This window comes from Nelusetta ayraudi, unplaced genomic scaffold (assembly GCF_046127955.1).
Source record: "Nelusetta ayraudi isolate G7.1 ecotype Tasmania unplaced genomic scaffold, CSIRO-AGI_Nayr_v1 ptg000011l, whole genome shotgun sequence".
Lineage (NCBI taxonomy): Eukaryota > Metazoa > Chordata > Actinopteri > Tetraodontiformes > Monacanthidae > Nelusetta > Nelusetta ayraudi.
Window position 1 is genome coordinate 12,675,633 of NW_027466061.1, and position 16,481 is coordinate 12,692,113.

General features: G+C 45.8%; 2 protein-coding genes across 4 annotated transcripts; one reads left to right on the forward strand and one right to left on the reverse strand.

Annotated features, from left to right (window-relative positions):
- Window positions 1–1,281: 1,281 nt before the first annotated feature.
- pcyt1aa (phosphate cytidylyltransferase 1A, choline a) lies at window positions 1,282–9,972 on the reverse strand. 2 transcript variants are annotated; one of them, XM_076021095.1, is made up of 9 exons: window positions 9,567–9,972; window positions 7,472–7,585; window positions 7,186–7,282; window positions 6,419–6,535; window positions 6,039–6,190; window positions 5,788–5,866; window positions 4,796–4,938; window positions 4,515–4,703; window positions 1,282–3,181 (listed from the first exon to the last, which is right to left on the reverse strand). In XM_076021095.1, the coding sequence occupies exons 2-9, from the start codon at window positions 7,583–7,585 to the stop codon at window positions 2,942–2,944; spliced, it is 1,131 nt and encodes a 376-aa protein (XP_075877210.1). In that variant the 5' UTR covers window positions 9,567–9,972; the 3' UTR covers window positions 1,282–2,941. The 2 variants fall into 2 exon arrangements, with proteins under 2 accessions (XP_075877210.1, XP_075877211.1); XM_076021096.1 differs by lacking the exon at window positions 9,567–9,972 and adding an exon at window positions 9,214–9,494.
- A 2,384-nt stretch (window positions 9,973–12,356) lies between these two features.
- Window positions 12,357–14,316, forward strand: LOC142884214 (uncharacterized). Of its 2 annotated transcripts, none has more exons than XM_076019731.1 (5): window positions 12,357–12,616; window positions 12,909–12,969; window positions 13,144–13,188; window positions 13,354–13,502; window positions 13,596–14,316. In XM_076019731.1, the coding sequence occupies exons 1-5, from the start codon at window positions 12,605–12,607 to the stop codon at window positions 14,271–14,273; spliced, it is 945 nt and encodes a 314-aa protein (XP_075875846.1). In that variant the 5' UTR covers window positions 12,357–12,604; the 3' UTR covers window positions 14,274–14,316. The 2 variants fall into 2 exon arrangements, with proteins under 2 accessions (XP_075875846.1, XP_075875847.1); XM_076019732.1 differs by lacking the exon at window positions 12,357–12,616 and adding an exon at window positions 12,635–12,680.
- The last annotated feature ends 2,165 nt before the right edge of the window (window positions 14,317–16,481 follow it).

The window sequence follows — 16,481 nt, forward strand, 5'->3', positions numbered from 1 at the left end:
TGGAAATTACGAAAAAATAAGAGTAAATACTTACTCTGCAACTAACCACTGTTTGAGTCTCCATTGAAGAAAGGCAAAATGGTGCTTGTGACGTTACTGAAAACTGAAAACATCATTATTACTGATGACGACACCAAAGGCACCGTGCTTCACACCAGGGAGATATATATATATATATACATATATATATACATATATATATATATACATATATATATATATATACATATACATATACATATATATATATATATATATATACATATATATATATATATATATATATATATATATATATACATATATACATATATATATATATATACGTATATATATATATATATATATATATATATATATATGTATGTATATACATATATATATATATATATATACATATACATATATATATATATATATATATACATATATATATATATATACATATACATATATACATATATATATATATATACATATACATATATATATATATACATATACATATATACATATAAATATATATATATACATATATATATACATATATATACATATACATATATACATATATATATATATATACATATATATATATATACATATATATATATATACATACATATATATATATATATATGTATATGTATATATATATATGTATATATATATATATATATATGTATATATATATATATATATATATGTATATATGTATATGTATATATATACATATACATATATATATATATACATATACATATATATATATATATATATATACATATATAAAAAGTAAAAACAACCTCCACCAAGAAAAGTGGCCGTTTCAACTAATAGACGTCATGCCATATTCTGGTTTTCGAAGCAGCAGTCACATGATTTACTGTATCACCCTGAGCTGTTGGTCCGTATGGCGATGGGAGTTTTCTCAGATTGTGGTGGTGCTGTTCAAATTTAAATAACTTTGAAGCAAACATTTTATCTTTCTTGTTCAGATTTTCTTTAAAAGCTACCAGAATCGGGCCGCTGTCAGGTCACTTTTGGTTTAGATCCTATAAAAAGGCAATATAAACAACTGCACTGAAAATGACATTGTTGCCAATGGTGATGTTTTGGAAGATGGTTATGGAAACTTCATAGATTTTCCCCCCCGTCTCAATCGCACATTTCCACCCAGAGCTGTGATGTGACGGACGAAGACCCCAAACAGTCAAACACAAAAACAGTTGTTGTTGTTGTGAGTCACTCTGAAACCACAATGACGACACAACTAATGACTTGTTCGAAAGTTCTCAGTCTTTTAATGAATGAAATTGCACAGAAATCACAGGAAGGCTTCCCAATAGCAGGTGAGCACCAGATTTACTTGAAATATTGACAACGTAACAAACAGAGCAGATTTTCCAATCATTGATCTGATTTATGGCCTTTAGGAGTCCGTTGCTGCAGTGGAATAAAACAAACACTACTTTTTAGAGGGGGGAATAAAAGAGGCAGTGACAGATCATTAGGACATCATTCAACATTTATTAGTATCCTCTCATGATATTGCATCAGATCAGCTGTAAGGTTTTAGTCGTCTGTTATGAAGGAGACACAGGATGTGCTGTTATCACTCGAGGGCTGCAGGATGTGCTGAGGCTGAGAGACAGCAAATAATATCACAACTACTTGACACATTGCATGAGCTCTGTGACGTTGGCTTTTCATGTGCAGAATGGAGGACATTGGTCGATGCGTCTCTGAAGATTCTGCACAGCATTGTCCAGTCTCTCCAGATGCACACTGCCCGCTGCAGCATCACCATTAAACAAAGAACCACTGAGACTTTGTGCTTCATTTGTTTAAAGAGATACACCTTGATACAGCTCTTGCTTTCTGTCTGAGTAGAGTATTTATTACTGTGCCGTCACACCTGATGGGAATGACGAGTCCCCACCAGGCCCAGGAGAGACGCAGGACCTGCTTCATATAAAATGACCAAAGAAAAAAGAAAAGCTCCAGTCTCACTCACGCTTCTCCACTGCAACAGTGAAGAAACGTTGAAACAGGGAAGTTTAGATCAAGAGTTTGAACAGGGCATAAAATCATAAAAAAAAAAGGGGGGGAGGGGTCCACAAAAATAAGTGCCTTTACGTCACCTTTTTTTAAAATGCTCTTGCATGACTTTCCTCAAAGAGCCGTCTTTCAGACTGAATACCAACAGACAAAGAAACCTTCAACCTCATTACCAAATGCCATCAAGTCCAAGCGTTGACCAATCTGTCAACAAGTGGAGAATGTTGACAAGACTCAAACATGCCAGCCTACAAGTGCAAACAACACACACACACACACACACACACACACACACACACACACACACACACACACACACACACACACACACACACACACACACACACACACACACACACACACACTTAACCAGGTTCACCCCGTCAGCAAAAATAAAAGCCAGTTTTGGTTTCCACCCATCAGTGTTCCTGCTAACACGCCGGACCAGATGTGCAGCTGCATGAAGTGCCGAAACACCTTCGGGGCATCCCGCTAAAAAACCCACACAGACGTTAAAAAAAGAAGAAGAACCATGTATAAATGAGTAAGTGCACCGAGCGGCGACACTTCAGTGACAGTGAGTGACTAATAAACTTGGAACATCAAACAAATGAAGAAAATAAAACAAATATCTCTGGGTGAATGCTAAGCGTTACTGACCCTAACACAGAAAAAAGGACCCAAAAAATGGCTGGATGAAAATGAGTGGTGAGCGGGGGTGGAAGAAATCTTGTAACAACGACATGAGAGTGGAGTTAAACCATGAGACAGGACCAACTGGGAGCAGGACCTCCACAGGAAGGACAGGCTGCAGCCACTGGCGAGGGCAGAGCGAGCAGAGAGCAGAGAGAGCAGAGAGGAGACGCCTCCGCGACGCCTCCTAGTTGTCGTCGTCGTTGTCGTCGTTGTCTTCGTCTTCGTCGTCATCCTCGCTGATGAGGTAGCCCCGCGCCCCGCTGTGGTGCGGCCGGGGGGATGGCGGCGGCGAGGTCTTGGTGAAGAAGGGCAGGCGGAAGGTGGGGGAGGGGGAGCGCTCCTCGCGGGTGGGGCTGCTGTCGGGGCTCTGCCGGGGGCTGATGGCCTGCAGCATGCGGCCCTTGCCTTCCTTCAGCATGTGCTTCTGTGGAGGCAGCGAGCAGAGCAGAGCAGAGCAGAGCAGGGAGAGGCGTGAACATCATCCACTTCCTACTGGGCTGAGCTGTTAAAGGTTTTTGTGTCTGCGGCTTCAGAATCCAATCAGGAAAACAAACCTAACTAACGAGCTGCGCATCTTTTTGCATTCCATTGTTTGCAACAGATTATATAATTATATGATATATTGTATTGTATTGTATTGTATTGTATTACCTATTATTGCATAACACTTCAAACACTCCTATCCGTACTCACCACTTTTTCCAAATCTTTTGAACTTGTATTTTTGTACATTTGTAAAAGGTATATTTAACGGCCACTTTTTAAATTCTCTTCTACACTTCCTTCATTCCTTCTACACTTCCTTCTACACTTCCTTCTACACTTCCTTCTACACTTCCTTCTACACTTCCTTCATTCCTTACATGCACAATCACGTCATCGCTGCCACACCAACATGTCCGGGTGCTATATACAGTAATGATGTGTTGAGGATTCTGCTCAGGTATCCAGGATGGTCAAGTGCCAGCCTTGTGTGTGTGAGCAGTAATGTGGCCTCTTTTCATGCTGTTCTTACAAAGTTCCTGTACAGTTGTCCATGTGGACTTGGCCAGTCAAAGCATGGCGTCATTATGGCCCTAACGGTGCCTGCTCAAAGTGACACTAAATAGTTGCTATACGTGGAAGCACTGCTATAGATGTCTGTATGTGTTTTAAACTTACTTGTTGTGTTGTTATGTAAATCTGTGTTTTTCTACTTGTTTCTTTTTTTAATATGGAGCCGAGTCTGGAATAAAGTTCAGCATCATTTCACTGCCATGCAACGTCATGGACAAATAAAATCTGTGACTCCATCAATCTTAAATGGACTGTGGACTCTGGACAACTGGTGCTTGCCAGAGTGACAAATAAACATGGAGAAGCTGCATTTAGTTCCTGTGCTGCAAATCAGTGGACTCAGCCACCAACAGAAGTCAAACCTTCACCAAGCGTAGAGATTTTCAAACCAAGCTGAGAACTTTCCTTTCCTCCCGTGCCTGCACAGTCTGTACGTTCTCTGTTTGCTTGGTTTTTAATCATGTAAAGCACATTGAATTGCCATGCGTATGAAGTGCGCTATACAAATGAATTTGCCTTGCCCTGCATCTTGGCTATGTGCAAAGTAAGAAGAGCGTGCGCCGCCAGCTCCTTTACATTCAGAAAACTAAACCTATCCGCATCAAACAAAACAACACAGTTCCATAAAAGGTCAAAGTGAGAGCACAATGAGACTCTGTGAGAGTCGCGACGGTGCCGACCGACAGAGCAAAGCGCCTCACCAGAGCTCCCTCGGGACCAAACATCTGCAGGAAGTTGCCGATGAACTCCCGGGACTTCTCCTCCCACTTCTGGATGAGGTCGATGCTCTTCTCCTCCACCTTCTGGACAAACTCTTTGCTCTTCTCCTCCACGTCACGCACCTTCTTCTTCACCTTGTCTACGCGCTCCTGCAGGTTGTACTTCTTCTCCTGGTGGGTTTGCGGAGAAGCAGACGTCTCAGCCGTCGGACACGCGACACTCTGTCTGAGTGCGCCGACCGCACCGAGGCGGAGCTACGTACGTTGATGAAGCTGACGTTGAGCTCCTTGGCCGTGTATCCTCTCTGCAGGTTGCGTCTGACGTACAAGTCGTAGTCGCGGACGATGCGCGTGATGATGTCAGAGGTGGAGATGCCCTCGGTTCGCTGGGTCGGAGCAAACATCCCTGTTGGAGGCATTAAAGCGTCACCAGTGTTGACATCAGGGCTGAAGGATAAATCCCATTTGCGATAATACTGCGATAGGACAAAACCAGATTTCCTAACCGCAAAGACCTGCGATTTAATTGACCCCAGTTCCGGTCACGTGACTTGCGAGCGGCACGAAGCAAAGCCAAGCAGGTAGTGGGAGGAGTCGATGCTGCGACGAGCTGGACGGACGGAGCGACACGCAAGGAAAAAGCCTTCCCGGTTGCCACCAACTGGTGGCCGTAGTTTAGCAAAACAGTGTCGGGAGATTAAAAGAAAAAAAAAATGCCGAAAACGAACTACCGAAGCACCAAGGACCACAACAGTGGGAGTTGTGTTTGCTGGCAGCGAACCGCTGCCTCGTAACTTCGCACCTTACAGCGATTTTAACGCTGCTAGCGCGTCGACATCGGTCGAATGAAGCCGTCGCCGTTTTGTGCTTTGTGTGGACTTAAAATCATTGGAAGCCCTATTAATTAAAAACACTAGTAGATAAATAAAGGCTCTTTCATATTAATTCATGCTTCATTTTGCTTTTATCTTGACGTTAGCCTAGCCTATAAAAAAGAACAATTTGTGTATAATAAATCTGATGTTTATTATAATACATATCATTTTGTTTGTTTGTGGAAAAATACATGAGAAAAATTAAAAAAAATAATGGCAAATTAAATCGCAATAGCAATATTGAGGAAACAAATCGCAATTCAATTATTTCCCATTATCGTTCAGCCGTAGTTTACATATATTTTGCATTGTTACCAACACTGTAAAGTGATTTGTTTTGCATTCTGTATGCTTGGCGTTGTTTTCACAGAAGCACTCACCAGCTTCCTTGATGTGTTTGTACACGTCATCACTTCCTGCTGAGGAGTATGGGATGTCATCGTGCGCCACAAAGTCAATCTGGAGACGTGGTTAGAACAAACAGCAGCAGATTCAGAGAGCAGCAGTCTGACGGCACGTCAACATAGAACCTTACAGGAGGACCAATGTATTCCAAGGAGTTTACAATGGTCCATAGATACGCAGACAGTAGTTTCTGTTGCCGTAAACTGCTGCGATTGCGGCTACTCACGCGATGTCTGGTCAGGAACTCTGGCGTCAGCGTCCACGGAGCGTTTCGCACTATTTCGTCCACGTAGCGGCAGTGTCTGACGGCGTCGTAGCGCTCGTCCTCGTTCATCACCGTGAAGCCCTTGTATTTGTTGGTCAGGTTATCGCTGCACACTTTGAACAAACGGCCATAAACAAAGGAACCAGTGAGCGTTAGCCACAGTTCCAGTAAAGAATCAGGTCATCAAACTAATTGGAAATGTAAAAATAGCTGCACAGTCAGTTAGAAAAGGGATGCAACGCAAGGACACTCGATCACTCTGCTCCATGTTCACACTGACTGTGACAAATGACTGTCACTACTTTGACCTGGCAGTGGAATTTGGAGACACGTGCTCTTACCTCCAACAATAAGGTGTGTGTTTGGGAAAAGGCATTTGGCTTGCATCAGTGCTCTGGCGTGACCCGAGTGGAAAACGTCAAAGATGCCATCTGCATACACCCGCACTGGTCTGTCAGCTGCACACACACACACACACACACACACACACACACACACACACACACACACACACACACACACACACACACACACACACACACACACACACACACACACACACACACACACACACACACACACACAGGTGATTTACTGTGTATAAAGTTAATAAGACACTTTATTTGTAAAGTGATCAATGCTGTTAGAAAATAAGTAATGGGTGTGTGTGTGTGTGTGTGTGTGTGAAAGAGAGAGAGGGAGGGAGAGGGAGAGAGAGAAAGGGAGAGAGGGAAAGGGAGAGAGAGAGAGGGAGAGAGAGAGAGAAGAGGGGGGAGAGAGAGAGAGACAGAGGGAGAGAGAGAGAGACAGACAGAGGGAGAGGGAGAGGGAGAGAGAGAGAGAGACAGAGGGAGAGGGAGAGAGAGACGGAGAGGGAGAGAGAGAGAGACAGAGGGAGAGGGAGAGAGAGACAGAGGGAGAGGGAGAGAGAGAGGGAGAGAGGGAGAGGGAAAGAGAGAGAGAGACAGAGGGAGAGGGAGAGAGAGAGGGAGAGAGAGAGAGACAGAGGGAGAGAGAGAGAGAGAGGGAGAGACAGAGGGAAAGGGAGAGAGAGAGACATTAAAAGGAAGCAGAAGGTTAACAGTAAATAAAACATGATGCCACTCACCAGGCGTTCCTCTCTTTGCGTCCTCCATGTTGACTCTCTTGTACGGTCTGTTGTCAGACTCCAGCTCATCTGCAAAAGGTGCCGGGTGCTTCAAACCCTGAAGAGCAGACAGGGGAGGAGTAACGCCACCAGGTGCTGATACTGTATGCATCTTCACTGTACATGCACAACATGTACTAATGGGCATGGGAGTCATGACCTTCAGCTAGCCTTTGATCTGCACCTCAGTCATGGACACATGGAGGTGAGAGCAGTGTGTGCTGGGTAGCCAGAGCAGTCGACTCACCACAGTGCACCGGGGGATTTTCCCCAGCCGCTCCCTCTCCTCCGTCTCCCCGTTGGAGTCGTCTCTTCTCCGCTTTCTGGTCAGCAGCAGCCCACTGGAGCTCTGCTTCTCCATCTGTGCCAACACAAACAGCATTCAGACAAAGAGCCACCGCACACACACTCACACACTCACACACACACTCACACTCACACACACACACCTTGGCCTCTCTCAACCCAGTTCCACAGACTTACAGATGAAGCTCTAAACTCAATAAACTGGCAGGTGAGAAAACAACATCCCACCTCCCTCCTTATGAATGTTGGCCCAAAACCCAAACACCGCCTGTTTCAACATTGAACATATTGGAAACGTATGCAGCTGACGAAGCACGAGCCGCCCTCGGTGCCCTGGCACGCCGTCGCTCCCAGAGACTCAGCGAGACGAGACGGAGGTCAGGCCCGCGTCGCACGCCAGACTGCAGCTGACTGGGTTTTGTTTCCACATCCAGCTGAATGACTTTCTTATGACTGCACACACACTGGTATGTTAGGCTGTTTCAGCAGCACAACGCATTATGTTGTGTCAATATAACTAAAAGAAATTGCAAACGAAATTGAGCAAAAAAGTGTGAATATTTGAAAGATAAATAAATAAATAAATGAAAAGGAGCAATTCATTTGTCAAAATCCAGAAGTTGCTCAAACACTCTGGGCACTACAGACCTATCAGCTTTAATAGCCTCACAGCTCCAGGAACTAAAGACCAAACAGCTGGAGGAGAGATTGGGATCGGTCGAGACTTCATGTGAAAGCCAGGCTGGAAACATTTCCACAGCATCACAAACACATTTACAGCATCAAGGCCAAGAGCAGTGTGAAGGGAGTTCCATCATCTCCACCTGTGTTGTGGGACGCGGCTCTGCCCCATTCTGCACATTCCAACACAACTACCGCAGACCATTGAAGGGAGGGTACGCAAAAGGAAAAACAAAAACAAAACACGATGGTCATTCCCTGGGCGGCTCAAGCCACGGACACACATCCTGCACCAGCGTGGCGCTGTGTGTGCCAGTAGGTGACGGCCACCTGACTCAGCAGAGGGCACGCGCACCGTGAGATGACCCCCACCCCCTTTCTGGCCTCCTTCTTCTCTGCAGCTGCTGAGCACGGAGAGCGGCGGCTCGTGCACGCTGACAGAGGAGATTTACACCAGAAGCACATGTCATAAGTACCGAGAGAGATTGCTATAAATAAGAAAGACACAAAGGAGACAGTGCCAGGTCTGGCTCTACCACATGCCTGGCAAGACGGGCCAAAACGGCCTTCAATGGCCTGATTTAGCACTGACAAGGTAACACAAACTGGGAGGTTTGGGTCGTTTTCTTTCTTTCTTTCTTTCTTTTTTTTTTACTGTTTCTGCGGGAACTCACATTTTCAAGACACGATAAACTAGAAAACTATAAATGCAAACGTATCCATTGACACACAGGATCAATAAATTCGCTTTTCTTGTGACCTTGCAGTGCATCTAACTGGAACACAGACGGAAAGTACGCCCGAATGATTCGGTAAAGATTTTCCTCGGGTTCACTTTGTAGACACAGTTCCAAACTACTTATGAAACCGTAGAAACTTTCTCTGCAGCGATCAAAGCCATCATCAGCATATGATCAGCCTGTATGGTTGCCAACTCCATAGTGCGGCAGTAACTACGTTACTGTACAAACAGTACAAATTGTACACAATGAGCTACAAGACCTCTTGCCGTCAAGTCCGGGGCCTCCTTAACGTGTCCCGAACCGTACGTTGAGAAACACAGAGTCGGTCTTGCACAGTGCTCCCGATGTCTTTCTTTCGCGACAAGTCACTGGGAAAATGCACATACATGCTGAAACTTGGCCACAAGTCTGGGCACCAGTGGGAACAAACCAGCTGGCAGACTAGTCGAACTGGTGACGCCAGTTGTGGAGCTTATCTGTCAAAAACCCCGAGTTGGCAGACGCATTTATCCTATTGGCTTAAATCCCCGACATTAAACCGCTGACAAATGAACCCGGGCGCGGATTAAAGCTAACGACAGATAGCCACCAGAGCTTTTTTTCCCCACTTACTTTTCACTTTGGTTGCCCCAAATATTTCTTTTGAGAAGTGGGTGGTTTCCTCGCCTCGCCTCGCCTCGCCTCGTCTCGTACTGCCAGCGGGTTCGCTAGCTGGCTAGCCACCAGCCGCTACCTCCGGCTCGCCTGCTAGCTGCCTGTCAAGCCCGCCCGCTGTCCTTCCCGGCTAACCGGAGCCCTTAGCTCGCTAGTTAGCTCACACCCGAGACAGCAGCGGCCACGGCACAAGCCCCGTGTGTCCGACGCCCTGCTAGTGGCGCTGTGGCCGATAGGAGAACTGCAACGTCCCAAAGGTCAGGTGAATAATAGGCAGTGGCAGCTGATGCCGCAACGCTGACAGATCAAGAACACGCGAACTACAAAACTTCGGCAATTTTAAAGGAACCGACACATCAAGCCACGCAGTTCCGGTGTTAGCTATGCTGCCACCTAGTGGAGAAACGCTGTTATTCGCCTGGACGAGAAAATCCGTGCACTCACTCCCTGCTTTCATTGTTTCTGTTTATCCTCCCCTATGGAAAGAAGAAAGTGGGGGGAAAAAAACCCAAAACGATAGCATTAGAAGCATTATTTTTGGATTTTCTCTGAAAATTGTTTCAAGTTTTTTTTTTTCTAACTAGAATAAAAAGGACCTCACATTGTTATTGCCATCCATCTTCAATACCCACTTCTTCCTGAACTTGAGGTTACAGGGGTCTACTGGAGCCCATCCAAGCTGTCATAGGGCGAAGGCAGGGTGACACCCAGGACAATCACCAGTTCATCACAGGGCCACATACAAACAACCATTCACACTCTCACATCAATTCAGAGTTCCCAATTCACCACACATACCTGTTTTTGGACTGTGTGAGGAAGACAGAGCACCCACAGGGAACATGTGAACACACAAGGAAAGGTCCAAGGCCCAGAATTGAACCCACGACCTGCTTGCTGTGAGGCGGCAGAGCTAACCACTGCGCTAACATTTCCCATTCACTGCTGTTAGTTACAGACAGTGCTTGCAGCTAAAAGCTAGCACAGGGTCCCCACAGCTGTGATATGATGAAGGCTTAAGAAGTGAAAAGTGTTACTTGTGAGCAACTGCCTCTCGTGTCCTGCGGCAACACACTGTAATTTGACACATGGAGAGAAACACAAGTTGCAGCAGTTACAGTTGCAGGTAAAACCGCAACAACTGTTGCAGGGCCGTCATCTTTTGTCTGTTGTTTGTTGTAATGTTGTAGAAGAACCAGATCATTGTCAGAGTAGCATTTGTTATGAGCTAAAGGTCCATTCTTTTGATATATAGAAATATGACAAGTCCAAAGTGTTGCAGATTATTTGCCTTCTAGTACATAAAGTTGATTTATTCTGGATGAGTGGTGTTTCTGTCATAGTTTCAGCATCAACCTAAAACAAATGTATATCATTTAGAACATCTTGTGTTCGTACCCTTCCATTTTTGACCTTCTCCCAGAGAAATTACAGTATGACACCATTCACCATTAGCCACCTGGAAAGGCCCCCAGACTCCATGTCTGCCTCTGCGTCCCTGTTATCATAAACCCGACCCTTTGGTTTCCAAAGATGGAATTTCTACGATGCTGAAATGAAAAGCACCAAGCAGGCGTGTGTGAACAGGGGAGCGTGACAGCAGGAAAAAATAAAAATAACAATAATACAGCTGAAATCAGTCTTCTGTTGTTGTCACTATCCTATCCTCTTTGCCTATGGCTTCAGTGGCCCCAACTCTATTTTACTTCTGATCACTGGCGATGGATTAACCCACACTGGCATTCCAATGAGCTCCCGTCTTCCCTCTTCTTCTGCCAGTTTGAACTCTGGGTGGCGTTACAGAGTCCCTCATGTGTTCTCGAGGCCCTTCATCCCAAGTGCCCTCAGTACTCTTGGTTCTGCAGGGTGAATGGACACTGGTAAAGCCGCAGATGTTAACTTTTTATTATGTATACAAATTCTTCCTATGTGCATAGTTTTCCTATTGGCCAGTCATGTTTTGTTCCCCCCCAGTAGATGTGCAGGAAGTGTCCAGGGAGAGGCAAGCCCGGGTGTCCTTGCTCAGACTGCTTCCCCTGTGACCCGGCCCCGGATAAACAGAGGTAACTGTGCAAAAATGATGTTGTGTTTTGGACAAATCTGGTGGCCCTGTTCTATTCTGTTGCATTCAATTCTGTTCCAGTGATGAAAAACAACAACATGTCTGTATTGGGGGTCTGGTGTTTCCAGGTTTTGTCTTCAGAAGCACAAAGGACACAATGTCTAACATAGATACTAATTCTGTTTAAAAAAAAAAAAAGAAACAAAAAAAAAAGATCACAACAGACTCAAATGGTTTAAATGCAGAAACACACAGTGGTGTTTTTGTACATTTCTTGCTATCCAAGCCCCTTCTTGGTGGGTATCATTGTGGAAAAAGGGTCTCCACACAGAATTGCCAGGTTGCTCCATTCACTTGGTGTTTAGACACGTTAGCCCATAATTCCTGCATATTTCTTGGGGACTTAAACAGCAGTTGGCACAGCTCCCCCTCTATTTTTTGACTGTCCCAGTCCAAAGTTGAAAGGACAAATCCAGCTGTTTTTAGGACAGAGGGTTAATTTTTTTTTGCCCGACAGGTGTGTTTTGTCAAGCATTAGGCAGAAGGTGGAGCAGCATCTCCTGCCGTGTGTTGCATAAGTATACCAGTGGTTTGGTAGAATGGGAGCTGGGGAAGTGCTAACGAATTGATGGCCTCATTCAGCGCTCGGAGCCCTAAAAGAAAGAGGTCAGGCTGGCTGTAAACTCGGTGGGTACCCTGCGGTACCGGAACCTTTTCCACAGCTTTACAAGAAGTCACAGTGTGTTTGAAGTTGGTGTTTTACTGCTGGTTCTGGGCTGACGTGCTAATGGGCTCTTCCACGTTTCAACTGATCGCCCGAGATGGGCGGAGTCAGGGCCACTTGCATCTCTGTGACCAATGGCGAGGCCCCACTGCTGACAGCAGTATTTATGAACTGTCATGTGGTGCCACAGATTAAAGCAGGACTGAGGAGATGCAGCAGCAGGTGAGCACGTTTTCTTACTCTTGCTTTAGTGGTCATGTTAGCCCATAGAGGTTCTGAGTAAAGAGTGAGTTTTCTTTGCAGTGTTTTTGATTCAATTATTCCAAGTTAATTCCTAGATAATGTCAAAAATGTCAAAAATAAATGTTTCTGTCCAGTTTGCACAGGCATCTGTGGAGCTTTGTGTTGTGTTTGGCAGTGTAGGGTTTGCGTGCCTGTATGCTTTCGATGTATTGTGCATGGTGTTTTTCCTAAGATAGGCTGCAAAAGGGATTTTACTGTATCATGTTGGCAGATCTCAAGGATGATGCAGGACATGCTGCTGTGGGCACTATGCTGCCTCCTGATGATGCCAGGTTTGTAGATGAGTCTTTTTCAAGCATTCTCCAAAGTATCCAAAGTAACTAATACCAATGCTTCAATATACAAATGCTGCTTTGAAGTTCCTTTTGGAATATTTAAGAGAGGAAGTGCTGTGTGACATTCTGTGATGCAGCTCTAACTGAGTCACTCTCTCTGCCACCCTTCAGGTTTCCTGGATGCCTCACCTCTGACCAAAGTTAAGAATGCTGGAGGTAATCGAATGCAAATAATGAGCTTTCACTGGGGTGGCTCTCTTGCTGTGGCTTTCTAGCCATTAGAACAGACCGATGCTTGTTTTCCTTTGATTATCACGTACATGTTCATTGCTCCAAGATTCTTAGAATAATGATAAATCTGTATGCTGCTTCCATCCACAGGAGGTTCCATCAGCATCGGCTCCGCTAAGGCGCATGATTTCCTGACTAACTCTCGGCCCAAAAGAAACATTGACCCAAAGTGGTACAGAGGCAACCCTGACTTCCAGTCCTACTACCGCTTCTACAACAGCATCGGACACATTGAAGGAGTATGTTGTTTGAATATTGCGGCTCAGCTTTGATTCAGCTATTTTTCTGAAAACAGAAATAATTTTTTCATGAATCACCGCTTTTCTTTCCAGATCTATGAGATCGACAGGATCCGGATGTTGTATCAGCAGATGCGTTACCTGGAGCTGACTTATGGCCCTGATGCCTCCAGTTACCAGAATGTCATGGGTGTGCTGACAACCACTGCCCCACCAACCACCACCACTGAGTCTCCTCCACCTCCCACCACCCCCGCCCCGACCCCAGACCCTCTGGAGAACGCCCCGAAGATTTACCTTTGCAACCCCAGAGATCCTCAGTGTAAACCCAGCATCGTCTACCTGCCAGCTGGGGCGGTCCCAGTACTGTGTGACCCACGTCACAACCCCGCCTGCAGGCCCCAAACCGAGGAGGAGATAAAAGCTGCTGCTCCACCCCCAGCACCACCGGCCCCTCCCGCTCCCAAAGAGTCTGCAGAGCCTCCACCCCCTCCTGCTGCCACCGCCAAGGGTATGGAGTATGACTGCGACCCATACTGGGATCCCGACTGCCTCATCGATCACCCTCCTCGCCCAATTGTCCAGGAAACATCAGCGCCGGAGGCACCTGCTGAAGAGAAAGTAGTGAAGGAGGAAGAAGCCAAACCTGAAGAAAGTGCCCCAGCAGCACCAGAGAGCGAGAAAAGCTTCTACTCCTCATTTGACCCTTACGACTTCAAGCGTGACCTTTTTGACCCCTCACTTTATGCTAAACCAGAACCGGAACAGTAAAAATAAATAAAATGTAAAAATCAAGCAGTGCTTTTGATTTCTACCATAAGACTAAAAAAGGACTTCACAAACACAAACAATGCAAATTGTCTAATATTCAAATGGAATAAGGTACCATTCTACGATTCAGGCTTGTAGCTTTTACTGTACAATAAATGTTGTTCCCAACCTTTCTTTATGTTGTATGCATCTTCTCAGAAATTGACAAACTGTGACATCATGAAAATAAAAATTGCTATGGTATCGAAGGTGTGTGATCTTACATTTTATTGACAGCGTGTTTCTAAGTAATAAATGGCAGGCAGAATGTTTTGGAAATAAAGTCACAGAACCTGGTTTAAAGTAGACATGAAGTTCTCTTAAACCTTTGTTGAAAAAAGGCAATATTTTCATTTTCTATTTTGATTTTAAGTACTGTTCATTGGAGATGACCCAATCCCCACGATAGCTGAGCAGCCAGTCAAAAGTCTTGGAAGGTGCCATGACGCAAGCCCGAGGGGCAAAGACATCATCAAAGGCCTACAATCGATTGATAAAACCCATCTGCCTGGCCACTTGAAGACCTAGTGCCTACAATTTGGGTTGTTACCCCGGATGTTGTGGCCCCTCGCAGTGTATAAGGTCCCCATCTCAACAGTGGAGAAGCTGGAAAGAGGAGTCACTGCATATATCAAAAAGTGGCCCGGGGTTCCACGCTGCCTTACCACCATTGGCCTCTATGGAGATGGGTTCCTCAAGCTGCCCCTCACCAGTCTCACGGAGGAATTTAAGTGTGCAAAAACACAACTCCAAATGACGCTGAACAAGTCCAAAGACTTGGTGGTGAGGAAGAATACCCCAATCTTGGCAACTGGATGCAAATGGAGACCAGCAACAGCAGTGGAGGAGGCAATATCAGCCCTCAGGCAGGCTGACATTGTGGGACATGTTCAGCAAGGAAGGGGAGGCCTTGGACTTACACCTAGCCATCCAGCTTGGGCTAAGGCCTACGCTCCACAGCGGAGGAAGATGGTGGTGGAGGAAGTACGCCGTCAGGAGGAGGCTGTGAGGTGGGCCAAGGCGGTGTCCCTTGGCAAGCAGGGGCGGTGGACACGATGGGAAGGTGTAGAGAGGAGGAAGTTCAGCTGGAAGGACGTATGGGCAATGGAGGCAAGGCGCCTCAGCTTTTTGATCAGAGCTACATGCGATGTCCTTCTGACACCAACCAGTCTCCAGCAGTGGGTTGTGCCCTGTGCGCCATGCCAGCTTCCCTCAGGCACATTCTCACAGGGTGCAAAACCAGCCTCGGCCAAGGGCGGTACACTTCGCGTCACAACCAAGTATCAAAGGCCCTTGCATCCTCCCTGGAGGGCAAGCGCACTACCAAAAATTCCCAACCACCGCCAGTTTCCAACCACCCATGGGAGGCTGCGTTTGTCCGGGAGGGGGCTAAGGTAATCAGGGGCAGCTCCACACCATCGGAGAGAGGCCAGCTGTGCTTAGCTCGCGACTGGAAACTGCTGGCGGATCTTGGACGGCAGCTTGTTTTCCCTCCAGAGATTGCCATCACCAGCTTAAGACCTGATTTAGTGCTCTGGTCCCCCTCCCTAAAGAAGGTTTACATCATTGAGCTCACCGTGCCTTGGGAAGAGGCAGTGGATGAGGCAAAAGAGCGGAAATACCTGCAATATGCCAATCTAGCTGCTGAAGCTCAACATCGTGGCTGGAACACAGAAATCCGCCCAGTGGTGCAGAGGTTTCGTGGCAACATCAACTGCCAAATTACTGAGGGACCTGGGATTCAGGGGCCAGAGCCAGCGTTCAGCCATCAAAGCTGCATTAGAAGCAGCGGAAAAAAGCAGCCAAAGGCTCTGACTGAAAAAGGAAGGATCCCTGCTGGGCTCCAAAAGGCAAAGCCTAAAAGGAAGCTTTTCCTGTTAATTGGGCATGGGATGCAAGCTCAGGTTTGATCACCCTGGAGCTGGCCGCCTTCAGTGTGGGTGTATAGTTTTGAAAGGCCGAAACACCCCAGGATCTGAAGGAATACTACTGAAGATGCATCCCAGAATTTCAACCAGCTTTTTGTTGTTGTTTTTTTTGTTTTTTTTATGCTTAGTGTTCACCAATGAACTTTGCATGTGCGTGCACAAAGGATGTTAACACCTGATCCCGTGTTTTGGAATCTGCTGTACATAAAAGTTAATGTAAAAATAATCAGGCCAGTAGATG

Bases quoted from the DNA above. Each gene is read 5' to 3' on its own strand.
- LOC142884214 (XM_076019731.1), top strand. The intron at 12,970-13,143 runs GTTTGTAGATGA...GCCACCCTTCAG, and splicing joins CTGCCTCCTGATGATGCCAG to GTTTCCTGGATGCCTCACCT. The intron at 13,189-13,353 runs GTAATCGAATGC...TTCCATCCACAG, and splicing joins CAAAGTTAAGAATGCTGGAG to GAGGTTCCATCAGCATCGGC.
- pcyt1aa (XM_076021095.1), bottom strand. From the start codon at position 7,585: ATGGAGAAGCAGAGCTCCAGTGGGCTGCTGCTGACCAGAAAGCGGAGA. The intron at 6,536-7,185 runs GTGAGTGGCATC...GTGTGTGTGCAG, and splicing joins CGCAAAGAGAGGAACGCCTG to CTGACAGACCAGTGCGGGTG. The intron at 4,704-4,795 runs GTACGTAGCTCC...CAAACCCACCAG, and splicing joins TCAACGTCAGCTTCATCAAC to GAGAAGAAGTACAACCTGCA.